Source organism: Acomys minous, assembly GCF_964271855.1.
Source record: "Acomys minous genome assembly, chromosome: 5".
Lineage (NCBI taxonomy): Eukaryota > Metazoa > Chordata > Mammalia > Rodentia > Muridae > Acomys > Acomys minous.
Window position 1 is genome coordinate 84,293,418 of NC_140494.1, and position 14,174 is coordinate 84,307,591.

A 14,174-nucleotide genomic window follows, 5' to 3' on the forward strand; every position below is an offset into this window, starting at 1 on the left:
GAGGGCACCAGATCACTTTATAGATGGCTATAGATGCCTTCCAGGACCTTTGGAAGAACAGTCAGTGCTCTTAACCTCTGAGCCATCTCTCCAGCCCCTAGTTTGCTTTTCTGTTGCTGTGATAAAAGACTGAACAGAGCGACTTGGAGAGGAAAGGGTTTATTTCACCATAGGTTTCCAGCTAACAGTTCATTACTGCAGGAACTCAAGCAGGACCTGAAGCAGAGACTGTGGAGGAGCATTGCTTACTGGCCTGTCCTCCAGCTCATGTGCAGATAGCTTTCTTACATAGTTCAGACCCACCTTTCTGAGAATCATGCTGCTAGGGCAGGGCACGGTGGGGCACGCCTTTGATCCCAACTCTTAGGAGGCAGAGGTGGGTGGATCTCTGTGAGTTCAAGGATAGCCAGGGCTACCCAGAAAAACCCTGTTTGCCAGGGGTGGGGTGCTGGTAGGGGATCATGCTGCCACTTTGGGCAGGCCATCTGATCAAGGCAGTTTTGCAGTTTTGGTTTCCTCTTCCAGGTGAGTCAAGGTGTGGCAAAGACAATAAAAACTTAGGATGACAGTTACTATCAAATCGTGGGCTTGCTGTAGTCTCAGCAGGCCTGTTCGCAAGAGCACTCTGAGGCTGCTTGTCTTTGTTCTGTGTTGTAACTGGAGTCTTTTCTGAAGTGTTCCCTCTCTTGCAGCTGTGCTGGGTCTGCCTCCTTTGGGGGGCTGGTTCTTTATAGCTCTAGCTTTAACAACAGGGACCAGGTGACTTTTTGCAGACAAACAGTCCTCACCATCTGTTTTTTTCCTGTCTTTGCCCAGGCTGCAGGCTCGCATTGCACACCGAATTCAGGAACTTGAAAACCTCCCTGGGTCCCTAGCTGGGGACCTGCGAACCAAAGCAACCATTGAACTCAAGGCCCTTAGGTTGCTGAACTTCCAGAGGCAGGTGGGTCTCACTGCCTCCCTGTGGGCTCACCCTTTCTGCCAGTGGGGATGCTGGATGCTGGGTTCTGAGAGTGCTTTGAGGGATGTCATCTGGGATCCCTGCATGGTTGGGGTAAGCAGGACCCCAGGAGAGTTAAGTTCACTTTCATGGTCCACACCGTGGCAAGACCTGGCTGTGCATATACAGGTATGGGCTCCTGCGGTTGCAGTTGTCAGCTGAAAGGCAGGAGGCCTGGTGAGCCTCTTCCTGAGAGTACTGTGCTTTTATACATCCCTTCAGGAACTGTATGAGTGGCTGTAGAAAAGTCCATCTTTCATGTGCTGCTCTTTGCTTGCCCCACCTGTAGTGCCGCCTAATGTCCTGCGCATTCCAGGCGGCTTGCTGCAGTAATGGTCTGCCCTGCATGTGGTCATCCCTTATGAGTATCACCACAGACCTCAGGAGCCCATCATGCCTAATGCCGGTGTCTCACTTTTCACCCTAAAGCTGCGCCAGGAGGTGGTGGTGTGCATGCGCAGAGACACAGCCCTCGAGACGGCCCTCAACGCCAAGGCCTACAAGCGCAGCAAGCGGCAGTCACTGCGGGAGGCTCGCATCACCGAGAAGCTGGAGAAGCAGCAGAAGATTGAACAGGAGCGCAAGCGCCGCCAGAAGCACCAGGTGCGTTTGCCTTGCAGGCTGCTCAGTTTCCCTGGGGCTCAGCCAGACAATACCCTGGGCGCAGCAGGGTGCCGGGACTTAGGCCAGATACTAAGAGAAGATGAGCAGTGATCACATTGGGCAGCCAAGAAGCAAGAGCTGGGGAAAAAGGAGTAGCCGCCCTTCAAGAAGGAGCCACCTCAGGCAGACGGGGCTTAAATGATAGTTCCATGAGGGGAGGCAGAGTGGAGAGACTTGAGTGAGGGTACCATGCTGCTGAGGGGCAGTGGTGCTGGGGCTGGAACATGGCTCCCGTGTTTCATCTGGAAGTGAGGATGGGGTGGTTGGCAAAGTGAGGCAAGGCCACACGAGAGGGTGAATGAGGACCCTGGGGTGTGGAGTGTTTGGGCTTTTGCTTTGAGCAGGGGGAGCCACGAAAGACTGAATGATTTCGGTTTTTACAATGTTCATCAAGGAAATGAAAATCTATAGTCAAGTGGGCTTGTAAATGAATCCATCTGCTCATTTGTTTTGCTGTGGGTTTTTTTTGTTTTTGGGGGGTTTTTTTTGTTTGTTTGCTTGCTTTTGGGGGTGTGTGGGGAGGTTTCGAGACAGGGTTTCTCTGTGTATCCTTGGCTGTCCTGTGTAGACCAGGCTGGCCTCAAACTCACATTGATCCACCTGCCTCTGCCTCCTGAGTGCTGGGATTAAAGGCGTGCATCACCATGCCCGGCCTGTTGTGTATTTTTCTTTCTTTCTTTCTTTCTTTCTTTCTTTTTTTTTTAAGATTTATTTGTTTGGGTGCTGAATAGATAGCTCAGTGATTAAGAGCGCTGACTGCTCTTCCAAAGGACCCAGGTTCAGTTCCCAGCACCCACGTGGCAGCTAACAACTGTAACTCCTGTTCTAAGGGATCTGATACCCTCACACAGACAAACATGCAGTCAAAACACTAATGTGCATAAAATAAAAATAAGTAAATTTTTAAAAGATGCATTTGATTAGATTCATGCATATTTACTTTACTTGTATATATGTGCATTGCTTGCATGCCTGGTACCCAAGGAGGTCAGAAGAGGAGAACATTATATTCCCTGAAATTGGTGATACAAATGGTGGTTAGCCACCATGTGGATGCTGGGGGTTGAACCCAGGTTCCTTGCAAGAGCCACCATGTGCCCTGTGGCTTGCTTTGCCCACTACCCCATCCTCATTTCCAGATGGAGCATGGAAGCATGCGGGCAAGGGGTCAGTTTGCCTCTGGCAAGAGATTGATTTGAGGCAGGTACAGTGGCGCACACCTTTAATCCCAGCACCCAGGAGGCAGAGGCAGATGGCTCTCTTGGGTCTAAAGCTCTTCTGGTCCACATAGTGAATTCCAGGGTAGCTAGGGCTACATAGTGAGCTGACACAGTGGCCCTTATGTGATCAGTACTTCTTTGTCCTTGAGGTGCTAGCGAAGGAAGCAGAGCGCCATGGCTGCTCGGGAAGTGCTCTGCCGCTGAGCCCATTCTAGATGCTGTTTGTCTTCATGCTTCAAGCTTCATAGCCACCGCCATGTCTTTCTGCAGGAGTACCTCAACAGCATCCTGCAGCATGCCAAGGACTTCAGGGAGTACCACAGATCAGTCACAGGCAAACTCCAGAAACTTACCAAGGCCGTGGCCACCTACCATGCCAACACCGAGCGGGAGCAGAAGAAAGAAAACGAGCGCATTGAGAAGGAGCGAATGCGGAGGCTTATGGTACACACCACTTTTCCTGTTCTTGGTCCCTGGCGTGCCCTGGGTATGGCAAATGCCGGGTTACTCACTGCAGGATTACCTACATGTTCTGTGCCTTGGCTTAGAAGTGGAGCTGAAGGAAGAGCCCCGTGGATTTGGGGGGCAGATTTCTGAGCCTCGGCTTCCGGAGTGCTGGGATTAAAGGCGTGCGCCACCATGCCCGGCGGTTGTAGTTTCTTTGCAGTCAAAAAATAAACAAGAGAAATTAGATTCAGTGCTCCCCTCCCCTCCCCTCCTTTCTTCTTTCATTTTCTCCTATCTAGTGATGGCTGTGAAACCAGGGAGGATAAAGGGCGGGGAAAAATAGACTCACAAAGTAGCAAAAAAGAAATTAGATTCAAGGATCTCTAAGTGTCTCTCTCTCTGCTCTATCCTCCTTTCTGTCCTGTCTAGTAATAGGGGGTGAAAGGGAGGGTAGGTGATAATGAGTGGGAAACAGAACTCACAACGTAGCAAAAGTCCAGCTACCTCGTGCTGTGCTTGACTCTGAGAATCTCCTGCTGCTGCCTCCCAACTGCTGGGATTACAGGCGTAGTAAGTACATCACCAGCTCCAGCTCTCATTTGTTCACAAAGGGGCCAAGGCTGAGGTTCCTGGAGATAGGGCCCAAATCAGGAGGACGGTTGGGATTTATGGTGTGGTTTTTATTTGGCTTTGGTTTTTCGAGACAGGGTTTCTCTGTATAATCTTGCCTTGGCTGTCCTGGACTTGCTTTGTAGACTAGGCTGGCCTCGAACTCACAGAGATCCCACCTGCCTCTGCCTCTGCCTCTGCCTCCCCGAGTGCTAGGATTACAAGCGTGCACTGCCACACCCCGCTTCGAAAGGTACTTTTTAGAGAGGGAGTCTAGAACTCACTTATAATTACTTATTGCTTTTGTTTGGTGTTTTTTTCAAGTCAGGGTTTCTCTGTGTAGCCTTGGCTTTCCAGGAACTCGCTCTGTAGGCTGGTCTTAAACTCACAGAGATCTGCCTGCCTCTGCCTCCCTGAGTTCTGGGACTAAAAGGTGTGAGCCATAACTACGCAGCTGAAATTCACTTATGCCTTCTGTGAGTGGCTCACAGACCAGTAAAAGTGTCTTTTATTTTCCTGTTTCAGTTGTTGTCTCGGAGGCTTACTGCCTCCTTCTGATAACCTAGGCAGAGTCCTGGGAGCTTCTAGCCTCTGTACAATCTAATCTAGGCCTAGAATGTTTTAGCCTCTGAGACTTATGCTTAATAAGCTCACCCTTACTTGTTCTTTCTGAGCTCTGGGCTGACTGGTTCAACTCAGCTGTTCTGGCTCAAACTCTTCTCCCAGCTGACTTATTTAATCTGGCTTCTCCCTTAGCCTGGAATTGCTCTATTTGACCTCAAACTAACGCAGCAATCTGTTCTAATCTTCTGTTCTTCTCATTTTCTGGCTGGTTCTGTCTTCACCTGAGTCCTCTCTCTGCAACCCGTCTCTATTACTGTCCTGGTAAAACTACCTCCCTTTCCTCTTTCTTCTCATGAGAACTGGGCGGATCCTAATCTGTCAGATCTCTGATTTGTCACCTTTTCTGCCACTCAATTAGAGATCACTTTTACACATGGGTGCTTCCTTCTACAAACTTTACCTTCGTTTGGGATTAAAGGCGTGTACCACTACGCCTATACCTAAGCTTCTCTATTTACCTGAAGCTTTCTCTATACTGTGCTGGCCTTGAACTAACTCAGATCTGTTTGCCTCTGTCTGCTGGGTTAAATAAAAGGCATGCTTGTATTCCAGCTGGGTCACACAGACCTAGAAGGTCTTTGGATGTGATCTCTTGCCAGAACAGCCATGTTCTGAATTAACATTCCTCTATAAAGATCTGTGTTGCTAGCAGTTCTCTTAAGGTTCAGCATGAGGTCGGGGGTGGGGATGGGGGGGCTATAGTGGCACTCATAACTGAGCTTCTGCAGTCTTCAGGTGTGCACCCCTACAAGCCTATATTCCGTCCTGCCTTGGTTTTTCAGGCTGAAGATGAGGAGGGATACCGCAAGCTCATTGACCAGAAGAAGGACAAGCGCCTGGCCTACCTCCTGCAGCAGACAGACGAGTATGTGGCCAACCTCACAGAGCTGGTGCGACAGCACAAAGCTGCCCAGGTTGCCAAGGAAAAGAAGAAGAAAAAGAAAAAGAAGGTTCGCTGGGCCTAAGTAGGCACAGGCACCCCTCGGAGTTAGCTTGGCTGTATGCTTAGTGCCCTGGGCCTATAGGATCAAGCTGACAGTGTCTCTTTATTTGCAGAAGGCAGAAAATGCTGAAGGACAGACACCGGCCATTGGACCAGATGGTGAGGTGAGAAGGGAGGCTTTCCTACAGAAATGCTAGCTCTGTGCTCTTTTGTCTCTCTCATTTTGTTTCTTTTAAAAAACGTTTTATTTATTTAGTGGGAGCCAGTGGTTAGGTTTTCTCCTTGTGAGTTCTTGGGATGGAATTTATGGGCCTTTGTGTCAAGCACCTTACCCACTGAGTCATTTGGCTGGTCCAGAGCTAACTTTGAACTTCTGATTGTCTTGCTTCCACCTCCCGTTCTGGGATTACAGGTGTGAGCACTATGCTGAGGCTCCTTCCACTTTTTAAACATAAGAGTGTGTGTGTGTGTGTGTGCGCGCGCGCGCGCGCGCGCGGTCAAATGTACATCAGGCATTTCCTAGGCAGTTTTGGCTGCAGGGATGTGGTGTTGCACTCAGATATGTTTATCTCTGACCCAGCTTCCCTTCTGTCTATATTTCTAAAATCAGTGGTCTCAGCCAATTATTGATTTATATATTTGTCTAGTTCTAGAACACATAGAACATCATTCTGAGTACTTGTCCAGTGCTCCTGTTAGGAAGTCTCTCAGCTAGACGTCAGCCTCTGATTTTAGATCTGTGGTTGAGGAGCATGATTTGAAGTTTTTTTGTTTCTGTTTTTTATTTTATTTTATGTACATTGGTGTTCTGCCTCCGTGTAGGTCTATGTGATGGTGTCAGATCCTCTGGAACTGAAATTACAGACAGTTGTGAACTGCCATGTGGGTACTGGGAATTGAACCCTCGTTCTTTGGAAGAATGGCTAGTGTTCTTAACCACTGAACCATCTCTCCAGCTCCCAATTTTTTAATATTTTATTTTTTGTTTTTTGTGACAGGGTTTCTCTGTGTAACTTGGCTGTTCTAGACTCTCTTTATAGACCAGGCTGTCCTTGAACTCTCAGCGTTCCACCTGCCTCTGCTTCTGCTTCTGGAGTGCTAGGATTGAAGGTATGCACCACCACGCCTGGCTTTCCAACTGGGGTGTTGCCTCTCCTGGGTGTTCTCTTTGCAGTCTCAAGCTCTCTGCTAGTTCCTACCTAGCCTGGTGTCTTTTCAAGTCAGGTCATATCTTGTTCTTTGTAAAGCCCCCTGAGAAGTTGCTACTCTCCACTTAACGTGAAAGGCATATGTTTGGTGGAAAAACTCAAAATCCTTTCTAGGCAAGTGCACTAGGCCCATGCAGATAAGCAGGGCTCTCTAAGACCTTCACAGCCAGCAGAGGTACGAGCTGTGTGTGGCAAGAAGGCAGTTTGGCTCAACACAACTCAGTAACTAGTATTGGTTTAAACATGAGGAGTCTAACCCAAGTGGTTTATTTAACATGTGTTTAAGTACAACACAGTCTGGTAACAGCTATTCTGGTGGTAATTAACTCAGTCCCCCATGCACAACAAAGTGTGCCATAAATCTCCCAGAGGACAGATGGGATGGACTACATCACACTGTTTATAAGGTCCTTAAAGATGGGATTGACTGAAAACAAATTTACAGTAAGGGTTTCGGGGAGGGCTTGATGCTGGAAAAGTCTCTAGTCCCAAGACAGTGCAAAAGGTCACCAGGGTAAAAAGAGTGTTTGCTTCAGCCTTCGTTTCTTCCCTTGAAGGGACAACCCTGTGTGCTTAACAATCCAGGATCCTTTCTAATGCTGCAACCCTTTATTACAGTTCTTTGTGTTGGGGTGACTCCAACCATAAAATGATTTCCTTTCTACTCCATAACTGTAATTTGGTAGTGTGATGAATTGTGATGTAAAAGCTATGTTTTCCTATGGACCCTGTGAAAGGATTCTTCAACCCCTCCGCTAAGAAGTGCTGCCCTAGTGCTTGTCTTGAGCCGCTGCCCAGACATTTTGATGCTTTCCATTCCTGGGTGTTTGGGCAAGCTCTCTGTGAGGCTGCAGTATAAGAACTTTTGGTTTCACTGTATTTGCACTTTTGGACTGGTGATGTCAGGCTAATTTCAGGTATTTTCTTTAGAAGCTATTAGAAAGATAGAGACCGTCTGCGTGATGTTCGTTTTTTGATTTCTGTGTTTTTGGCGGGTGGGGGGATGGTTTTGAGACAGGGTTGCTCTGTGTTATCTTGCCTTGGCTGTGCTGGATGCACTTTGTAGACCAAGCTGGCCTGGAACTCAAAAAGATCTGCCTGCCTCTGCCTCCCAAGTGCTGGGATTAAAGGTGTGCGCCATCACGCCTGGCTTTGTTTTTGGATTCTTTTGGTTTTTCTGTTTTATGCACATATACAGGTGTGTGTGCATGGGTAGGTTAAAAGGCAGCTTTGAGTGTTGTCCTAAGAAGCTTTACACTTCCTTTGAGACAGGGTTTCCCGCTGACCTAGAACTAAGCAATTTGTCTAGACTTGCTTGCCAGCCTCCCAGAGCTGGCATCACCAGGGTGCCACTTCACGTGCTTTTGCTGTTCATTCCGGGCTCATCCTCTGGTGTTGATGCCTGTAAGGCAAGCACTGTGCTGACACGCCGTCTCCTCAGCCCCCTGTTCTATTCTTTTGAGACTGGGTCTCATACAGTCCAGGCTACCTTGCAGTCTGTTCGCCCAAAGGTGACCTTGAATTTTTGATCTTGTCTTTCACTCCAGAATTATGACAGTACAGGTGTGGATGGGCTACACATCCTTGACTTTTTAAATTTTAAAATGTTACTTAATTAAGACAATAATTAATTGAATAACTGTGCCTGGCCTGGATGGAACTCATTTTATAGACTAATCAGGCCTCAAGCTAACAAAAATGTCTGCTTCTGCCTCCTAAAGGCTGGGATTAAAGGCGTGCGCCACCACTACCCAGCTTGGCTGTTGTTTTTAATATAGGCTCTTGTTGTTACGTTCAGGTTGGCCTTGAACTTACTGTGTAGCCAAAGCTGGTCCTGAACCTAGATCTGCATTTCTCAGCCCCCAGATTGCTAGGATAACAGGCATGCTGCATGCCTAAGTCATACGTGTGTTTAACTCTTGATACCCAAGTCCTCCCGCGTGTCTCTCACCTTGTCCATTGTTATGAGTATATCGTGCCCCTTATACTTTGATGTCCTGCTCAGCTCAGGCTGCGGTAGCTAGCTAAGTCAGGCTTTCTGACTGGGGCCTGGACAGCATTCCATACTGTTCTGGAGATGGACCAGCAAAATTAAGGTGCTGGTGTGGTGGGTTCCTGGAAGAAGACTCTCCTCCTGAGTTTTAGAGCCATCCTACCTTACTGTCTATGTTCTTATGGCAGGGAAAGGGAGAAGCCATGCCAAACTGGCTGTCAGGAATGGAAGCTGGAGCTTTGCACACTGTACAGCTCGTGTTGTACAGCTGAGCTAAGCTAACCCGTAGGCACCATCAGTCTCACCTTCATTATGGCCCTAGGGGCCTTGTCTTAGTCCTCTTCTCTGAGGCAAGTACTTCCCTCCCAAGCATTTCAGGAAGGCCATAACAGTAGCATGGTTGTCTCTGTAGGCTGGTCTCAGAGAAGTAGACAGCTGTGGCTATGTTAGAAACGGCCATTCCACAGTGTTCATTTAAGATGTTGGCCTAGGGTCAGTTGCTGTGATCAAATACCAGAACCAGAAGCAGCTTGGAGAGGTTCTGTTGTATTGACAAAACATCAGCCAGCACAAATGGTCTCTTGAATTAGTGTAAAAGAATATGGGCCAGCATATTACAGCACAAAGCTACTATGTGTGTGTGTGGGGGGGGGTGGTTATAGTGTCTTGTTCTATTTTTATTGTTTGAGACCATGTTTTTTTAAGATTTATTTATTGTATACAATGTTCTGCATGCACTTGTACCTGCAGGCCAGAAGACGGCACCAGATGACATCATAGAGGTTGTGAGCCACCATGTGTTTGCTGGGAATTGAACTCAGGACCTCTGGAAGAGCAGCCAGTGCTCTTAACCTCTGAGTCATCTCTCTAGCCCAAAACAAAGTCTTAATGTCTAGCTCAGGCTGGCAACCCATCTGTTTCAGCTTCTTGCCTAAGTCTCCATACCACACAGGTTATATGTGTGAGCCATTGAGCCACTTTTCCTAGCCGCATGGGAGACTCAACGTAGCAGTCTTGCTGAGTCAGCACTGTAGCATTTACTTTTCTATGTTTATGGTGCCAGCACCACTCGGTGCTTATTCCCAGCCTCAGCTACGTTTTTCAGTCATGGCTGTGTGGGTGTGAAAAATAGAGATGACTTAGCAGTTAAGAGCACTGGCTGGTCTTGCAGAGGACTGGGTTTAATTCTGAGCACCCACATGGCAGCACCCAATTATCTGTGACTCATGTTCCAGGGGATCTGAGGCCCTCTTCTGGTATACCTCTGGAGGCACCAGCACTTTTACATGGTAAACAGAAATACATACAAGCAAAATCTAAAAAGTTAAAAAACAAACCGAAACTCGCCCCAGAGCAGCTTCATTCAAATTGTAGGGTAGAGGAAGTATCAAGCCTCAGCCCTTTTAACCTTTCTAAAGTAATCTGCTACATCTCTTCTTCTCTCTTTGTTTTCTGAGACTGTATAATTCAAACCAGCCTCTATCTTGTGATCTCTACATTTGGGTCCCAGGGTGAGAGTTGGGGAGTCTTGTTCATGACAGTCTCTCTCTTTCAGCCTCTGGATGAGACCAGCCAGATGAGCGACCTCCCTGTGAAGGTGATCCATGTGGAGAGTGGCAAGATCCTCACGGGCACAGATGCCCCAAAAGCCGGGCAGCTGGAAGCCTGGCTTGAGATGAACCCAGGGTGAGTTGGATGCCTCCTTCATGGGACTTGGCAGCTGGGGCGATGGTACTTGCATTTGGGAGTCAGGCCAGGTTCTAGAGAAAGTAAAACTGCTGCTTGCAGGGAGAGCTGCGTCCAAATACTGCTGTTTCTCCTAGGTATGAAGTAGCTCCCAGGTCAGATAGTGAAGAGAGTGGATCCGAAGAGGAGGAGGAGGTAAGAGGCCGCTTTATCTTTCCTGTCATTGAGCTTTGCACCTTGTTTGTGCCCATCACCCAGTGGGCTGTACCCCTTGTGCCCTGTGTGCTGGCCGGGTGTGGTATGGCAGGGCGGCCAAGGCCCTGGGCTTGCCCAGAGATGCTGCTTCAGGGCTTTGCTGGCTTGTGGGCTGTTTGCATTCAGGACAGTCTAGTTTGGGTCATTTCTTTGGTTGCACTGGCCACATTTCAAGCTCAGCCTCACTCCTCTGAATTCTCTGCTGCTTCTCTGCATTCTTCATCAGTGCTGGATTCAACAGTTGTGCGTGCGTGCGTGCGTGCGTTTGTGCGTGCCCGTCCGCCCGTATATGTGGCAGCCACCCGGTGTTCTCTAGTTCATGCTTCTTGATGGCTCCTGTCCTCACCCTTTTCTCCCTGGGCCATGTGTTTCCCTCCTCCTCACAGCATTAGGCCAATGAATGGTACAGCATGGACTCCAGCCTTTCTCTGTTAAGTTGAGTTGTTAGAAAGAGGACTTGTGGTTTCTTTGTCCGCTGGAGTCTACCTAAGCGTCCCCAGTGTTAGATGTATATTTTGTTTATTTTAGATAGGGTCTTGAAACTCAGACATGGATTCCTCCTGCCTTTCTAAGTGCTAGAGTTATAGGTGTGTACTACCATGCCCTGCAGAGAACATTTTGTTCTAATTTAAACAGCTTATTGAGGTCTAATTTACATAAACTGAAAAGTGCATTTGTTTCTTAGTTAACATATGGAACTGTGGATTAGCCTATCACACCAATGTAACAATGTCTTAGTCAACCAGAAAGCAACCCTTAAGCTGTCTATGCCTATCTGCTGTCCCTACCTTTACCCCCAGGAAGCTACCGAACTATCTTTGTCTTGTTGGATGAGACTCCTTGTATAGCCAGGGCTAGCTCCAAACTCATCCTCTGACTTCAGTCTCCCGAGTACTGGGATTACAGCAGTGTTCCCCACACCCAGCTCACCACTCTGCTTTCCATCCCTCTAGAGGAGCCATTTGTGGACATGTGCTGCAAATGGAGTTGGAGCATCGATGTGTGTGTAGCATGTTACTGAGGTTCATTCATGTGTTGTGTGTACCAAGAAATTGTTCTTTTTATTGCTGTGTTGTGTTCCATTGTGTGAATATACTACATTTTATTTACCCATCCACCCATTGGTTGGGTATTTCCGTTTTTACTATGATGAAAAATGTTGCAAACGTGTTTTGTGTGGACATATGTTTTCATTTCTCTTGGGTAGATGCCTAGGCGTGGAATTGCTGGGTCACGTGGTAAGTTTATGTTTACTTTCTAAGAGACTGCCCAACTGTTCTTGAAAGTGGCTGTATCATTTCACGGGTTCCAGTTTCTTCACGTCCTCACCAACACTTGGTATTGTCTGTCCTTTTACTTATGGCCATTTTAGTGGGTGTGTGGTGGCATCTCATTTGGTTTTCATTTGTGTTACCTTAGTAAGTAGTGATGTTAAGCATCTTCATATGAACCATCCATCCATCTTCCTTAATGGAAGTCTGTTCAAGTCTTGACTGGTCTTAATTGGGCTGCCATCTTAATGAGCTCTCAGTCCTTACTTATTCTAGACAGATGGCTCTGACCCAGTGTATGATTTCTAAATATCTTCTCTCAGTATGCTTGGTTTCTCTTTTTCTGTATATGAAGATTGTGTGTGTGTGTGTGTTACTTGTGTAAGTGTAGGCACACACGCAACAGTGCATGTGTAGAAGTCAGGACAGCCTGAGATGTCCATCTTCACCTCTGTCTTGAGCCTGGTGTCTTGTTTACTGCCGTGTACTCCTGGCGAGCTGGCCTGTAAGCTTAGGGATTCTTCTGTCTCCTCCTACCGTCTCACCACGGAACACTGGGATCACAGACATACAGCCAGGGTTGCACCTGGCTTTATGTAGGTTCTAGGGATGGAACTCAGGTCCTCACATGTGTGTGCAAGTGCTTTACTCACCCAGCTGTCTCTCTAACTCCCAACATCGTGTTTAATGGTTTCCTACTACCTTATCATTCTGTAGGGTGATGACTCCTGCATTCCTGATTTTGGTACTTGAGTAATTTTTCTCACTTTGTTGATTGATCTAGGCTTAAATTATTGGTGTGAGGCTTTTGTTTATAAACAATGTTTAAACCTATATGGTTTTGGTTTTAAACTCTGTGTGTGTGTGTGTGTGTGTGTGTGTGTGTGTGTGTGTGTGTGTGTTGTCTGTTGCTATCAGCAGGGCCAGAAAAGGGCATTGGATATCCTGAAACTGTAGTTGCCAGTAGTTATGCACTTCTGACATGGGTGCTGGGTTTGTATTCACATCTTTGGAAGAACAACATGTGCTCTTAACGGATAAGTCTTTTCTCCAGCCCCTAAACCTATATGTTTAGCACTATTTCCCCTTGGCTACATCTTGTAAAGTTTGGTTTTAAGATTTTTCTCTAACTATGTATAACCCAGGCTTGCCTTGAAGTGTTAGGCCAAGATGGCCTCAAACTCTTAAATCTCCCTGCTTCAGCCTCCCGAGCTACATGCTGTGACATCTGGCTTCATAAATGTTACCTTTTTTTTGGGGGGAGGGGCGTCCAAACAGGGTTTTTCTGTGTAGCTTTGACTGTCCTGGACTCACTTTGTAGACCAGACTGGCCTCAAACTCACATCAATTGGCTTACCTCTGCCTCCTTGAGTGCTGGGATTAAAGGCCTGTGCCACCACACCTGGCCTATAAATGTTACTTTTTAACTCTTCCCTCATTTCCAAAACCTAGGCCTGTACATTGCAAGATAAGCTTTGTTGTGTGTCTCAAAAATTTTAATGAGTTTGGTTAGTTGATTGTTTTGTTTTGGTATTTTTGAGAAAATGTCCATTTATTATGTAGCTCTCACTTATCTAAGAACTAGCTTTGTAGCCCAGGCTGATCTTGAACTCAGAGATCCACCTGCCTCTGCCTCCTCCAGTGTCCATTTTTGATCCTGGTATTGAAATAGGGCTTCACATAATCTATGGAAGTACTCTATACTGCTGAGCCCTAGCTCCAGCCAGTATTTTATATTAATATTTTTTTTGACACTCAGGCAAGTTTTATTGAAAGCAGAAATATACATACATAACACAGCACTCAAAAGGGCAGACTTGTCCAATGGCTGAGAAGCTGGACCCAGAATCCCAATATTTTGTTTTTGTTGTCACCTAATCTGAAATATTCTTTAAAACTGCATTTACAATTTATTATCAGGTGTGTATGATGTGTGTGGGTGAGGGTAGGCATGTGCCCTGTGCATGTGGGAATCAGAGGACAGCTTTCAGGAGTCAGGCCTCATGCCATAGGCTCCAGACATAATACTTGAGTTGTAGGCTTGTGGAATAGCATTTGCAAAACCAGTGTGCTATTGGTTATTAGCTTTATTTCTTCCTCATTTTTATTTCTTTTCTTTGTGTGAAGGTGTGTGTGGAGGTGAGCATTTGAGGCAGTTTGCTCTGTGTCCAGCTGCCTTGAGCTCATGGCTGTCCTCTGGCCACAGCCTACTGAGTGCTGTGCTTTAGGTGTGCGTGACCAGCGTAACTTTTTTC

General features: G+C 47.1%; 1 protein-coding gene across 7 annotated transcripts in view; it reads left to right on the forward strand.

Moving 5' to 3' along the window:
• The window catches only part of SMARCA4 (SWI/SNF related BAF chromatin remodeling complex subunit ATPase 4), a 92,927-nt gene that overhangs the window by 25,723 nt on the left and 53,030 nt on the right, over nt 1-14,174 (forward strand). For all 7 annotated transcript variants that reach the window (XM_084784135.1, XM_084784133.1, XM_084784134.1 and 4 more), the window contains exons 7-13: nt 817-943; nt 1,430-1,603; nt 3,154-3,327; nt 5,346-5,513; nt 5,620-5,670; nt 10,263-10,393; nt 10,531-10,588. In XM_084784135.1, coding sequence (XP_084640261.1) covers nt 817-943; nt 1,430-1,603; nt 3,154-3,327; nt 5,346-5,513; nt 5,620-5,670; nt 10,263-10,393; nt 10,531-10,588 — 883 coding nt within the window. The remainder of the gene's footprint in view (nt 1-816; nt 944-1,429; nt 1,604-3,153; nt 3,328-5,345; nt 5,514-5,619; nt 5,671-10,262; nt 10,394-10,530; nt 10,589-14,174) is intronic.